The sequence below is a fragment of the Bufo gargarizans genome, chromosome 3 (assembly GCF_014858855.1).
Source record: "Bufo gargarizans isolate SCDJY-AF-19 chromosome 3, ASM1485885v1, whole genome shotgun sequence".
NCBI lineage: Eukaryota > Metazoa > Chordata > Amphibia > Anura > Bufonidae > Bufo > Bufo gargarizans.
Genome location: NC_058082.1, coordinates 110,925,131 through 110,939,102, shown reverse-complemented (window position 1 = coordinate 110,939,102; position 13,972 = coordinate 110,925,131). Strand labels below are relative to the sequence as shown.

Sequence of the window (13,972 nt, the reverse complement as noted above, 5' to 3'; positions counted from 1 at the left end):
AGTGAGGAGATGGCAGTATACAGCAGACAGTACAGTGAGGAGATGGCAGTATACAGCAGACAGTACAGTGGAGATGGCAGTATACAGCAGACAGTACAGCGAGGAGATGGCAGTATACAGCAGACACAACAGTGAGGAGATGGCAGCATACAGCAGACAACAGTGTGGAGATGGCAGTATACAGCAGACAGTACAGTGAGGAGATGGCAGTATACAGCAGACAGTACAGTGGAGATGGCAGTATACAGCAGACAGTACAGTGAGGAGAGGGCAGTATACAGCAGACAGTACAGTGAGGAGATGGCAGTATACAGCAGACAGTACAGTGAGGAGATGGCAGTATACAGCAGACAGTACAGTGAGGAGATGGCAGTATACAGCAGACAGTACAGTGAGGAGATGGCAGTATACAGCAGACAGTACAGTGAGGAGAGGGCAGTATACAGCAGACAGTACAGTGAGGAGAGGGCAGTATACAGCAGACAGTACAGTGAGGAGATGACAGTATACAGCAGACAGTACAGTGAGGAGATGGCAGTATACAGCAGACAGTACAGTGAGGAGATGGCAGTATACAGCAGACAGTACAGTGAGGAGAGGGCAGTATACAGCAGACGGTACAGTGAGGAGATGGCAGTATACAGCAGACAGTACAGTGAGGAGAGGGCAGTATACAGCAGACAGTACAGTGAGGAGATGGCAGTATACAGCAGACAGTACAGTGAGGAGATGGCAGTATACAGCAGACAGTACAGTGAGGAGAGGGCAGTATACAGCAGACAGTACAGTGAGGAGAGGGCAGTATACAGCAGACAGTACAGTGAGGAGAGGGCAGTATACAGCAGACAGTACAGTGAGGAGATGGCAGTATACAGCAGAGAGTACAGTGAGGAGAGGCAGTATACAGCAGACAACAGTGTGGAGATGGCAGTATACAGCAGACAGTACAGTGAGGAGATGGCAGTATACAGCAGACAGTACAGTGAGGAGATGGCAGTATACAGCAGACAGTACAGTGAGGAGATGGCAGTATACAGCAGACAGTACAGTGAGGAGATGGCAGTATTCAGCAGACAGTACAGTGAGGAGAGGGCAGTATACAGCAGACAGTACAGTGAGGAGATGACAGTATACAGCAGACAGTACAGTGAGGAGATGGCAGTATACAGCAGACAGTACAGTGAGGAGATGGCAGTATACAGCAGACAGTACAGTGAGGAGAGGGCAGTATACAGCAGACAGTACAGTGAGGAGAGGGCAGTATACAGCAGACAGTACAGTGAGGAGAGGGCAGTATACAGCAGACAGTACAGTGAGGAGATGGCAGTATACAGTACAGTGAGGAGATGGCAGTATACAGCAGACACTACAGTGAGGAGATGGCAGTATACAGCAGACACTACAGTGTGGAGATGGCAGTATACAGCAGACAGTACAGTGAGGAGATGGCAGTATACAGCAGACAGTACAGTGAGGAGAGGGCAGTATACAGCAGACAGTACAGTGAGGAGATGGCAGTATACAGCAGACACTACAGTGAGGAGATGGCAGTATACAGCAGACACTACAGTGTGGAGATGGCAGTATACAGCAGACAGTACAGTGAGGAGATGGCAGTATACAGCAGACAGTACAGTGAGGAGATGACAGTATACAGTACAGTGAGGAGATGGCAGTATACAGCAGACAGTACAGTGAGGAGATGGCAGTATACAGCAGACAGTACAGTGAGGAGATGGCAGTATACAGCAGACACTGGGGGAGTGACGAGCGATCCCTGGAAGAGCCGTGTTATCAGCAGCAGGCTGCGCGCGGTGGAGCTCGCTGTGTAGAGCGCGGTCGGGCGAGCTTGTGGCAGCAGCTGGCTCCTCTCTCCATCTCCGTACAATAATAACAGTGTGAGCCCGGCTCCTCCCGGCCATCTTCGTCCCTCCCTCTCCTCCCTGCTCTGTGCCGAGGGCAGTGCGGGGCTGCTGCCTCATCATCATTGGCATGCTGTGGACCGGGCTCGCCATGCCTGGGGAGCAATGAGAGGGGGCAAACCACGCCACGGCTGTGCTTGCCAGAACCTCTTCCGAAAAGTCCTGTCTCAGTGCAGCTGCTGCTACACCCGGGTGAGAGGTTAGTGTGGGCGCTGATCTGTGCACTTCTGTACAGGGGACATCGTACTGTGCTGCCACAGGCAGGTGTGTGTGGGGGCATAGACTGCTGGGCACCGCTGCCTGTGGCGTCTCCGGGCTGCATATCATACGTGGTCAGTGTGTGGCACTGCCAGGAGGGGATGCCTGTGAATAGTGGTGGTGATGGCACATGGGGGGCATGATGGGCATGGTTATCTGCTGTCACATGTGCATGGTACAATGGTCATGTTGATGCTGCTCCCTACACTGGTTTATGGTGTCTGCTGTGTACTACTCCCTCTGTGTGAACTACTCCCTCATTCTCCTAACCATACTGTCTGCTGTATATACTGCCCCTCCATCTACACACTATAGTGTCTGCTGTATACCGCCCCTCCATCTACACACTATAGTGTCTGCCGTAGACAACCCTACATCTACACACTATAGTGTCTGCCGTATACCGCCCCTCCATCTACACACTATAGTGTCTGCTGTATACCGCCCCTCCATCTACACACTATAGTGTCTGCTGTATACTATCCCTCCATCTACACACTATAGTGTCTGCCGTATACTGCCCCTCCATCTATACACTATAGTGTCTGCTGTATACCGCCCCTCCATCTACACACTATAGTGTCTGCTGTATACCGCCCCTCCATCTACACACTATAGTGTCTGCTGTATACCGCCCCTCCATCTAAACACTATAGTGTCTGCTGTATACCGCCCCTCCATCTACACACTATAGTGTCTGCCGTATACTGCCCCTCCATCTACACACTATAGTGTCTGCTGTATACCGCCCCTCCATCTACACACTATAGTGTCTGCTGTATACCGCCCCTCCATCTACACACTATAGTGTCTGCTGTATACCGCCCCTCCATCTAAACACTATAGTGTCTGCTGTATACCGCCCCTCCATCTACACACTATAGTGTCTGCCGTATACTGCCCCTCCATCTACACACTATAGTGTCTGCTGTATACCGCCCCTCCATCTACACACTATAGTGTCTGCTGTATACCGCCCCTCCATCTACACACTATAGTGTCTGCTGTATACCGCCCCTCCATCTACACACTATAGTGTCTGCCGTATACAACCCTACATCTACACACTATAGTGTCTGCCGTATACCGCCCCTCCATCTACACACTATAGTGTCTGCTGTATACCGCCCCTCCATCTACACACTATAGTGTCTGCTGTATACCGCCCCTCCATCTACACACTATAGTGTCTGCCGTATACTGCCCCTCCATCTACACACTATAGTGTCTGCTGTATACCGCCCCTCCATCTACACACTATAGTGTCTGCTGTATACCGCCCCTCCATCTACACACTATAGTGTCTGCTGTATACCGCCCCTCCATCTACACACTATAGTGTCTGCCGTATACAACCCTACATCTACACACTATAGTGTCTGCCGTATACCGCCCCTCCATCTACACACTATAGTGTCTGCTGTATACCGCCCCTCCATCTACACACTATAGTGTCTGCTGTATACCGCCCCTCCATCTACACACTATAGTGTCTGCTGTATACCGCCCCTCCATCTACACACTATAGTGTCTGCTGTATACCGCCCCTCCATCTACACACTATAGTGTCTGCTGTTCCCTCTGTCCCCTCTCTATAGGGTCCCTATGGAGCATCCTCCATCTTCTCAGTAGAGGGCTTTATCTCGTCACAGTTTTTTCTTCTTGAGGTTTGTAGCTCGGTTTTTCTGTGGTAAAAATGCTGTGTAGTTAGAGCAAAAGGTGGATATTATTCATTTTAATTCCTGCTCATTGTGGGTTTAGGAGTCCAGTGGGCGGTCCTACTTAGGAAGTGACAGCGGCCTCTGTATTTACCGTCTGTCACTGCTAGGACCGCCCACTGGACTCTTAACAGGGCTTCCCCCAACACTGCTTATTTCCTGTCCAGAGAATGAGGATAAGTTTTGTGAAGAGATGGACGCAGTAAAAGTAGTCCCTGGAAGGCTGCGCGCTGTGGAGCTGGTTGTGTAAAGCGCGGTCGGGTGAGCCGGCTCCTTTCTCTACTCATCCCGTACCTACAAGTGTATATATATACTGTATACTGGTCTGCACTGCTGCATATGATACTTACTTGTTCTGTGTATGGCACTGCCAAGGCACACAGGGGGCATAATGGGCATGATTATCTGGTATCATATTAGTGCATGGTCTATGCCTGTGTATGGTTATGTGATGGCACATAGGTGGGCATGATGAGCATGGTATCAGAGATGGTCAGGGTAGAATGGAGCATTGTTGTGTGGTATCATGTCTGGCATGGTCATGGTGATGAAAATGGTGACGCTATGAGACGCAGACGGCCATGATGAACGCGATTATCTGCTATCATGGCAGTAAAAGGTGTCATGACTATGGTGGCCAGCGTGGTTATACTATGGCACAGGAACAGGCATGGCGTACTTGGTCATGTGATATGTAGCAAGCATGTTATGACGGTCAAGCTTATCAATGACTGTGGTTTTGTGGCACTCAGATGGGCACCATGAGCATGGTTAGTATCATAGCACTTTAGGGTATAATGGTCATGGGGGTGAATGTAGTCGTGCCTTGGTACGCTGATAAGTTACACCATAGACCTCCCCTCCATCTACACAGTCACCTCCCCCAAACCCTATTAAGTGCAGCACTACATGAATAGTACTGCTTCCCCGACTCCAGATCACAGTGTTACATGTGCATGTCCACCCTTGTTCCCACGCCGTGTGCCTGTAACACATTCCCTTTAATGCGTTGGCCATGTTGATCATTTTTATTTTACTTTAGCAGACCAGCGGGTATGACCATCATGGTTATCTTGTTTTCTGTATGGTACCATGATCATGTTGATGAGTATAATCAGGTTATGGCGGAAGGATGGGTATTGTATTTGGTCCATGGTCTGTGGCATCCTGTAAGACGTGGCATTTATGGTATGATTAAAGGGATTATCCAGGGTTTCTAGCTTTTATACAACTTATGGAAGGAAGGTCCTTTCACCATTACTTATCATTCTGTTGCACCGCCAATTCCGTAATCTAGGCTTTGCTCGCTCGACCCTCAACTGGATGTGCTCTCCTCTTATAACTTCCTGTTCAGCTGCCTGTACATTAGGCGGCTGAACAGGAAAAACACAGGAGCACATTCGGTTGAAACATCAGCGGTAAAGCCCACAGCCAGTCAGAAGAGTCCAGACTGTGAAATCGGTGGTACAACGAAATGCAAAGTAGTGGTGAAACCATCTGAAAGCTAGAATTTAGTCAAAGCCCGGTGAACCCCCTGGTTGGACAGTATGTTTATGCTATAGGACCTGACATGATGTCCACGTGGTAGTCACATCACAGCGTGTATGATATAAGATGATATAACCGGACATGTCTATGCATGTTTATGGCTTACACCGTTCAGTCCTTCATGCTGAGAAATGTCCCCCGTAAAAGTCCCGTCTCCCAGTTGCCAGTATACCGCCTGCCAAGATAGCTGCCTACGTAACAGGTTCTGAGAAATACTCAGTGCAAGTGGTGATCAGATATAACGGAACGTCACTCTGTGGGTAATATCATGTTAGGCGCTGACCTGGCCCCTTAGAAAAATGGGACATTTTTTTCTCTGCTATGGGAATATAGCCGACTTGATGGTTGTGTGCAGTGATTCCCATTCTAAGGAATTTGCGTTGTCAGGAGATTAATAAAAGCCACCAGTGAATGTTCTTCAGACATCCTTCAGAGCGTGTCTTGCGGATCAGTACCGCTGTCCTTAAAGAACATTTGTCTGCCACAAAAAAATCTGTAAGTTTTATTTGCTTTCCAAGACTCCATGAAAGTGAGGTTAATCTTCATGGCAGTGTGGACTGCTGGTGTAGGAAACATTGTGTCGTTAGGGTTTTCATGTGAGATTGGAACCGGAAATTGTTAGTAAGATGCAATCTGTCCATGCAGAACCGACACGATGGAGCTCATGATCTGCTCTACAGCTCCTGAAATGTGCATGGGATGCTCCGACCCTTAATAAACCCTACTACTGACGTTCATTCACATGAACGTAAGGGCTCCGTGCCCATATTGCGGACTGCAAACTGCGGGTCTGCAGAACGCAGGCACAGGCCGTGTGCTGCGGATGCGGACCCATTGACTTGAATGGGTCCACGATCCGCAAGATACGGCCTCAGATAGGACATGTCCGATCTTTTGCGGAACAGAGGCACGGATCGGAAGCCCACTGAAACACTTGGCAACAGTTCGGGTCATGCTTCCACACCACAAAACTTTGAACATGTCCTATCTTTTGCCGTAGTTTATTGATCGTGGACCCATTCAAGTCAGTGGGTCTGCACCACAATCCAAGATTCACACAGCCCGTGTATTGCGGTCCACTATGGCGGCAACCATGCGGTCGTGTGAATTAGCCCTATGTGTCAGAAGTTTTGTACACTTGGCAGCTGAAGGCATCTGTGTTGGTCCCATGTTCCTATGCGCCCGCATTGCTGAGAAAAATGTTTTAGTATATGCAAATGAGCCTCTAGGAGCAACGGAGGCGTCGCCGTTGCACCAACAAGCTTTGATTTCTCTGCAACTGCTGTGCCCTCTGCACTTTGATTAACAGGACCAGGTGTGATGACATTTTCACTGCCTGGCCCTGTCAATCAAAGTGCAGAGGGAGCAGCAGTTGCACAGAGAGCAGAGCCTCTAGGTGTAACGGCAACACCCCCATTGCTCCTAGAGGCTTATTTAGATATATTAAAACTAGGGGTGCACTGAAATGAAAATTCTGGTCCGAAACCGAAACCGAAAATTCAGGATGCCCTTGACCGAAAACCGAAACCGAAACTGCCTTTTTGCCCAAATACTTTTAAAATACTTTTTTTGTTTAAATGATATTTATAACAGTGCCATCCACAGACCCCCCCACCTCATAACAGTGCCATCCACAGACCCCCACCCACCCCATAACAGTGCCATCCACAGACCCCCCCACCCCATAACAGTGCCATCCACAGACCCCCACCCACCCCATAACAGTGCCATCCACAGACCCCCCACCCCATAACAGTGCCATCCACAGACCCCCCCACCCCATAACAGTGCCATCCACAGACCCCCCACCTCATAACAGTGCCATCCACAGACCCCCCCACCTCATAACAGTGCCATCCACAGACCCCCACCCACCCCATAACAGTGCCATCCACAGACCCCCCCACCTCATAACAGTGCCATCCACAGACCCCCACCCACCCCATAACAGTGCCATCCACAGACACCCCCCCCCCCCCCCCTATTGCCGCTCCAGTACAGACTAGTTATAAAATGTGTACAATTAATAAGGATGCTATTCATGAGGCCCCCTCTGCAGTAGAACATTCAATATAGCCACATCCTACTCACAGGGCTGTTATCTTAATGCTGGCCGGCCGGGCAGATGAGCGGCAGCGTCACGACTGACGTCACATGCCTGCGCCGCCTCCTTCATTCAGAAAGTAGGCCGGGCACATGACGTCAGTCGTGACGCTGCCGCTCGTCTGCCTGGCCGCCCTGCATTAAGATAACAGCCCTGTGAGTAGGATGGCTATATTGAATGTTCTACTGCAGAGGGGGCCTCATGAATAGAATCCTTATTAATTGTACACATTTTATAACTACTGGAGCTGGGGGCCGGAGCACAGTGAACGCACCGGCCCCCAGCTCCTCCTCCCAGTCCCTCCCCGCTATTTTCTGCCGATATGTACCAATATCGGCCGAAATGGATTAGGCCCATTTTCGGCCGCCGGAATTTCGGTGCACCCCTAATTAAAACATCATACAGGTACAAATATTCTGACAGATGCCCTTTAAAGCAGCTGAACGTGTGGAAGCACCCCAATAATGTGCTAGGGTACATCCACGTGTGACTGGAAATACAGCACAAGAATCACCAGTGGATTTTGCAGCACAAAAAGCAACTAAACCTGCGTTTGTTACATGTGATTTTTGCAGCATAAAGACTACATACACACAACCGTATGTGTTTTGTGGTCCGCAAATTGCAGATCCCCCCCAAAAACTGATGCTATTCGTATGCCATCCGTTTGTTTTGCGGATCCATTGTAACAATGCCTAAAACGGACAAGAATAGGACATTTTGCGGGGCTACGGAATGGACATACTCATGCGGACAGCACACTGAAATGAATGGGTCCGCATCCTTTCCGCAAAAAATCGGAACGGACACGGAATGTAGCCTAAATTGCATGTATTTCACCTTCACATCCGCACTACGGATTGTCCGAGCTTTTACTATTGATGACCTATCCTCAGGATTGGTCATCAGTATCAGATCGGCGGGGGTCCCACACTTGGAACCCCCGCCGATCAGCTGTATGAGGAGACTATGTGTTCAGTGCATATGTGCCCTCTCCCTTCTCTCTTCCTGTTCACCGCTGCTATGGCAAAGACCGTAGACCGCAGCAGCGGACAGGAAGAGAGAAGGGAGATGGCACGTGCAAACTCCTTTAATGCTGCCTTTTTTTTTTACACAGAGTGTGGATGAGATTTCTCCGAATTTCACCCTCTTTGCTAGTACTCTACACCTCTGTGGCTTTGCTGCGCAAACATCCATGAAGGCGAATCCACAGCGTTTCAGTCACGTGTGGACAGAGCCTAACAGGGGCTCCACAGTAAAGGGCCCCACATCAGGCCACTGCTGGGACCGGCCCAAAATCTGATGAGTATGGGGAGCTCCCAGCTCTCCCCTCACCAATGATATTGGGAGAGAGAAGGATGGAGAGCATTGAACTGGTAGAAGTGGCTTTCCCCTCGCCCCCCATTGAAAACACACACGTGGACAAGCCACGCATATATGTGTATGGGGGAGTCAGGAGAGATGGCTGTCACCAACAGCTCGCATGCTTATGGGCATATCAATCGTTTAGATCAGTGGGGGTCTGCGTGCTGAGACCTCCACGATCTCTAGAACAAGAAGAAAGCAATCGCTTAGCGCATTCTCAGACGGCCCCATCGACTTTCTATTGAGTCTGTCTCGCTGCAGCGAGCAGAGAGAACGCGCTGAACGAGTGCTTCTCTCCCCTTGTTCTAGAAGTGTTTTCTAGGCACCTGTCCATTTGCTAACATTCCTTGTGATAGGTATTGATGGCGAAGAAATGAGCGGTATAACATTCATGCCTCTGGCAATCCGTAAGCTAGAGTGCTGCACCAGGAAACTACTGCTGACGTCGCTGGCGTACCTGGTGTTTACACCTTCCTCATTTGTATTCTTTATGCCTCATGCACACGACAGTATTTTTTTGCGGTCTGCAAAAAGGGGTTCCGTTGTTCCGTGTCCGTTTTTGTTTCCGTGTGTCTTCCTTTATTTTTGGAGGATCACCAGACATGAAGGAAAGTAAAAAAAAAATCTAAGTCAAGTTTGCCATGCAAATGATAGGAAAAAAACGGACGCAGACGCGGATGACAATCTTGTGTGCCTCCGTGTTTTTTCACGGACCCATTGACTTGAATAGGTCCGTGAACCATTGTCCGTAAAAAAATAGGACAGGTCCTATTTTTTTCACGGACGCGGGTGACAAACGGTGCATTAGCCGAGTTTTCCACAGACCCATTGAAAGTCAATGGGTCCGCAGAAAATTATGGAAAACGGAACAACGGACATGGGACACAACAACGGTCGTGTGCATGAGGCCTTAGTCGTATTTTCTAATTCGCATCCTATACGATAATTACCATATTAGACTCTGTTCACCTTTACATCTTGGTTTCCATTATGAATAAAAACTATGATGCCAGATGGTGCCTGATGGACTTCATTGACATCATGGGTTCCATTAGGGTGTCTGGTATGGCATTCGTTGCTTTTTGTGGAATTTTATGCTACGTCCACATCCGCGGCATTGGAATTGCCATATTCAGCGTTACAGGATGCCACCGGGGCCCAACCTATCCCGTTCACTATAATGGGGTCTGCCAGACAGATGACCACTGTGCTACTTTACCTTAGTGCTGCATGCTGTGCTGTTCTTCCCATCAAATATGGGGGCATCTGCATCAGAGGCCCCTGACACAGCTTTGAGCACAATTACAGATCAGCTTCCTTAGGAATTCTGTCATTTTTATACAAAAATTCCAAATAATAACCATATTATATGGCTTCATATGAGTTCACAAATCCGAGGGTGACAACTTTTGGTCTGATTGGACAGATGTTGGTCGGATAATCTGTTGGTGTAATACAGGCCTAACAGGATTGGTCTGATTGGACAGATATTGGTCCGATAATCTGTTGGTGTAATACAAGCCTAATAGGATTGGTCTGATTGGACAGATATTGGTCGGATAATCTGTTGGTGTAATACAAGCCTAATAGGATTGGTCTGATTGGACAGATATTGGTCAGATAATCTGTTGGTGTAATACAGGCCTAATAGGATTAGAGATTTCTACTTCTAGTTAGTGAAGATAAGAAGGGAAATCTGATTGTGTATAAGTAACTTAGGGCAGTGAGACTACATACAATGTACAGCAGACGACTGAATTCATTATGCAGATTCATTTACCTACATAAATAGAGGAAATGCGTTCACTTGGCTGCTGTTAATAACGTAGGCCGGCTATCAGTGCAGACACCAGCAGAATGACAACAGGATTGTTATACAGTGATACAAGTGGTCAAGCCCCCCCGAAAAAGCAGCACGCATGGCTGTGGGTGCAACAGCAAATTTGACGACCAAACTCGTTGTGCAGCACTGAAGCTACCTGCGCATAAGTGCAGCTTTACACTTTTTTTTGTGCAGATTATTTTGCGCATTTCGCTGTGTTTCTGCACCAAATGCGCATCAAAATCCATATGTGTTACTTGTAGATTTTGATGCAGATTTGCACTGATCTCATCCTTCGCATTACAAAGGGTGAAACACGCACTACAAAATCTGCAGAAACACGAAAAAAATACACAAAGGGGGACATTTATCAAGACTGACACTGTCCCTGCACTGTCATGTGATGCATCTAATTTATTAAGAGGCAGATTTAGTATGTACTGGTGACTTGCGTTATTCCTTCCCATGTGCATAACCTTACATTTGTTAGTGTTAAACCTCAAGTGGCAGATGAGGTTTAACACTGGCAAATGTAAGGTTATGCACATGGGAAGGAATAATGCAAGTCATCTGTACATACTAGATGGTAAAACACAGGGTAAGGGCATTGAAAGGAATGGTTCAGTATATGTTCCGCATACTGAACTCAAAAAACGTCCAGTATACTGAACGCAAAATACTGTCGTGTGCATGAGCCCTAACACTGACATGGAAAAGGACTTAGGCCTCTTGCACACGACCGTATGTATTTTGCGGTCCGCAAAAAAACGGATCCACAAAAAATACGGATGACATCTGTGTGCATTCCGTATTTTGCGGAACGGAACAGCTGGCCCCTAATTTGTGGGCTTGTCTGATACTGACACAGCTTCAGGGATCTCAGTGTGAGGGTTAAAGGACACTTCATCTGCTGATGTCTCCTCTCTGCTTTACCGGGTGGCCATTATAGTCAGTGCCATCAGCGATCCCCTTCACTCTTGACATGTCTGGAGCATCTTTTATTATAACTGTCTCGTTCTATTCCTCAGTTATTGCTACTAGAATGTGTTCTGAATGTGAAGGGGTCACCATCTGGGAGGGGGTGTCTCTGCACAGTCTGATATTGTCCAATCAGTGGGGCCAGTGGCAAAAGTTGCTGGGACACCCCCCCTCCAACTGGTAACACCCACTTATACTTTTATTGATAACTTTCTAGTAGCAATAACTGAGGAATGGAACAATGTCCAGTTAGAAGAATAGATGCCCCAGAATCACTGTTGCATAGGGAATGAACTCATTTAGTACAACAGACTTGTCTGGAGTGGTGAAAATGAAGTGAGCAGTCCCACACGACCACGCAGGCGTCCTTCATCCGGGGATACTTCTGCTCCACTTGAATAAATCCTCTTTATCAGGAGACTGAGGCCTTAGCGCTGTATGATTACGGGCGGTGAGAGGCGCACTATACACATAGGATGTGCCGGACCACCGGGCTGGATGTGACTTAAAGTCACTTTGAAGTGAAGTCTATGTGCCTGGACCGCCGCTGGTGTAAGACCAGGGTCTCCTGGATTGCTGGTAGCAAAAATGTGTGTAATTAGAGATATATTTCACCCCTCGCACTGATCATCATGTACAGAAATGGAAGCCTCAGGCAAGCGCCGCTCTGTTTCCTGTAGGCCTTTGTTTTTGACAGAAATGTATACAGCCATATATTTCCTACTGCCCCCAATGCAGTAGCTCTCGTCCTGCAGAACATCTCTTCATTGGGTCCTGCACAAGTATGTGCAATGTGCAGTCTAAGGCCTCTTTCACACCAACTATACGGATTGGTTTCGGATGCGTTCAGTGAAACTCGCACCATTTCGCAAGCAACTTCAGTCAGTTTTGTCTGTGGATCCGTTTTTTCCTCGCAGGAGCAATGTGTTTGATGTGTTTTTCACGTGCGTGAAAAAAACCCCTGAAGGTTTACAAACAACAGCTCCTGGCAACCGTCACTGAAAAACGCACTGCATCCGCACCTGCTTGCGGATACAATGCGTTTTTCACTGAAGCCCCATTCACTTCTATGGGGCCAGGGCTGCGTGAAAAACGCAGAATTAGGCCTCATGCACACGGCCGTTGTGTGGCCGTTCCGTGCATTGGGGACCGCAATTGTTCCGTTCCGCATCTCCGGAATTGCGGATCCTTTCAAGTGAATCCGTGATCCGCATCCCAACGGCCATGTGCATGAGGCCTATAGAACATGCTGAGATTTACAAAAAAACGCCAGGGAAAAAACTGTGTTTGGAGGCAACCTAAACGGCAGTTTTTTAGGGGAGGTTTTTTGCAGAAGTGTGTGGATAGCATTATTTGTTCAGACCTTTTTCACCTATAGAGAAGGGGATGAAAAAAACACCAAAAGCTGCAACATGCTCAGTTTCTTCTTAAAAAAGACAGAGAGATGAAAAATGACACCAATGATAGACTTTCAGCTAACATCTGGAGCTGGTGTTATCACCACAAAATCGCCGGTACAAAAAAAGGCTACATAGCGACATATAGGGTACAACTACACTGAAACATTTGTCGCACACCATATTTTATAACGCTAGTCTATGGCGTCGCACTGCGACTTGCTGCGACTGTGACACAACAGTTGCACAAAAATCTATTTTGGATGTTTTTTTTTGCGACTGTCGCGTCGCAGTTGCAGCATGTCGCAGTGCAACGCCATAATCTAGCGTTATAAAATATGTCACGCGACATTACTGTGACAAATAGTCACGCGACAAATGCCGTGTAGCCCTATCCTAAGTTGTGAGCTGTAATCGAAGGAGGAGCTTCGGTACTCCGTTTCCCTGCAGCACCACCACAGGAGAACGGAAGTATTACATGGTGCCCATGAAAATCACTGCACAATCCGTGCAATCTAGTGGAAGTCTTTAAGGCCTCTTTCACACGGGCGAGTTTTCCGCGTGGGTGCAATGCGTGAGGTGAACGCAACATGGGTGCAACATGAAAATCGCAGCATGCTTTATTTTGTGCGTTTTTCACGCAACGCAGGCCCCATAGAAGTGAATGGGGCTGCGTGAAAATCGCAAGCATCCGCAAGCAAGTGCGGATGCGGTGTGATTTTCACGCATGGTTGCTAGGAGTTGATTGGGATGGGGACCCGATCATTATTATTTTCATGGTTATAAGGGAAAATAATAGAATTCTTAATACAGAATGCTTATTAAAATAGGGCTGGAGGGGTTAAAAATATTTTACCTCA

General features: G+C 48.0%; 1 protein-coding gene across 3 annotated transcripts in view; it reads left to right on the top strand.

Annotated features, from left to right (window-relative positions):
* The window catches only part of ARHGEF25 (Rho guanine nucleotide exchange factor 25), a 314,827-nt gene that overhangs the window by 136,579 nt on the left and 164,276 nt on the right, over nt 1–13,972 (top strand). The window contains exon 1 of one of the 3 annotated variants that reach the window (XM_044286784.1): nt 1,842–2,121. The exons of the other annotated variants lie outside the window; for them this stretch is intronic. Coding sequence (XP_044142719.1) covers nt 2,028–2,121 — 94 coding nt within the window. The 5' untranslated portion in view covers nt 1,842–2,027. Of the gene's footprint in view, nt 1–1,841; nt 2,122–13,972 lie in introns of those variants that run through there. 3 annotated transcript variants of the gene reach the window in all.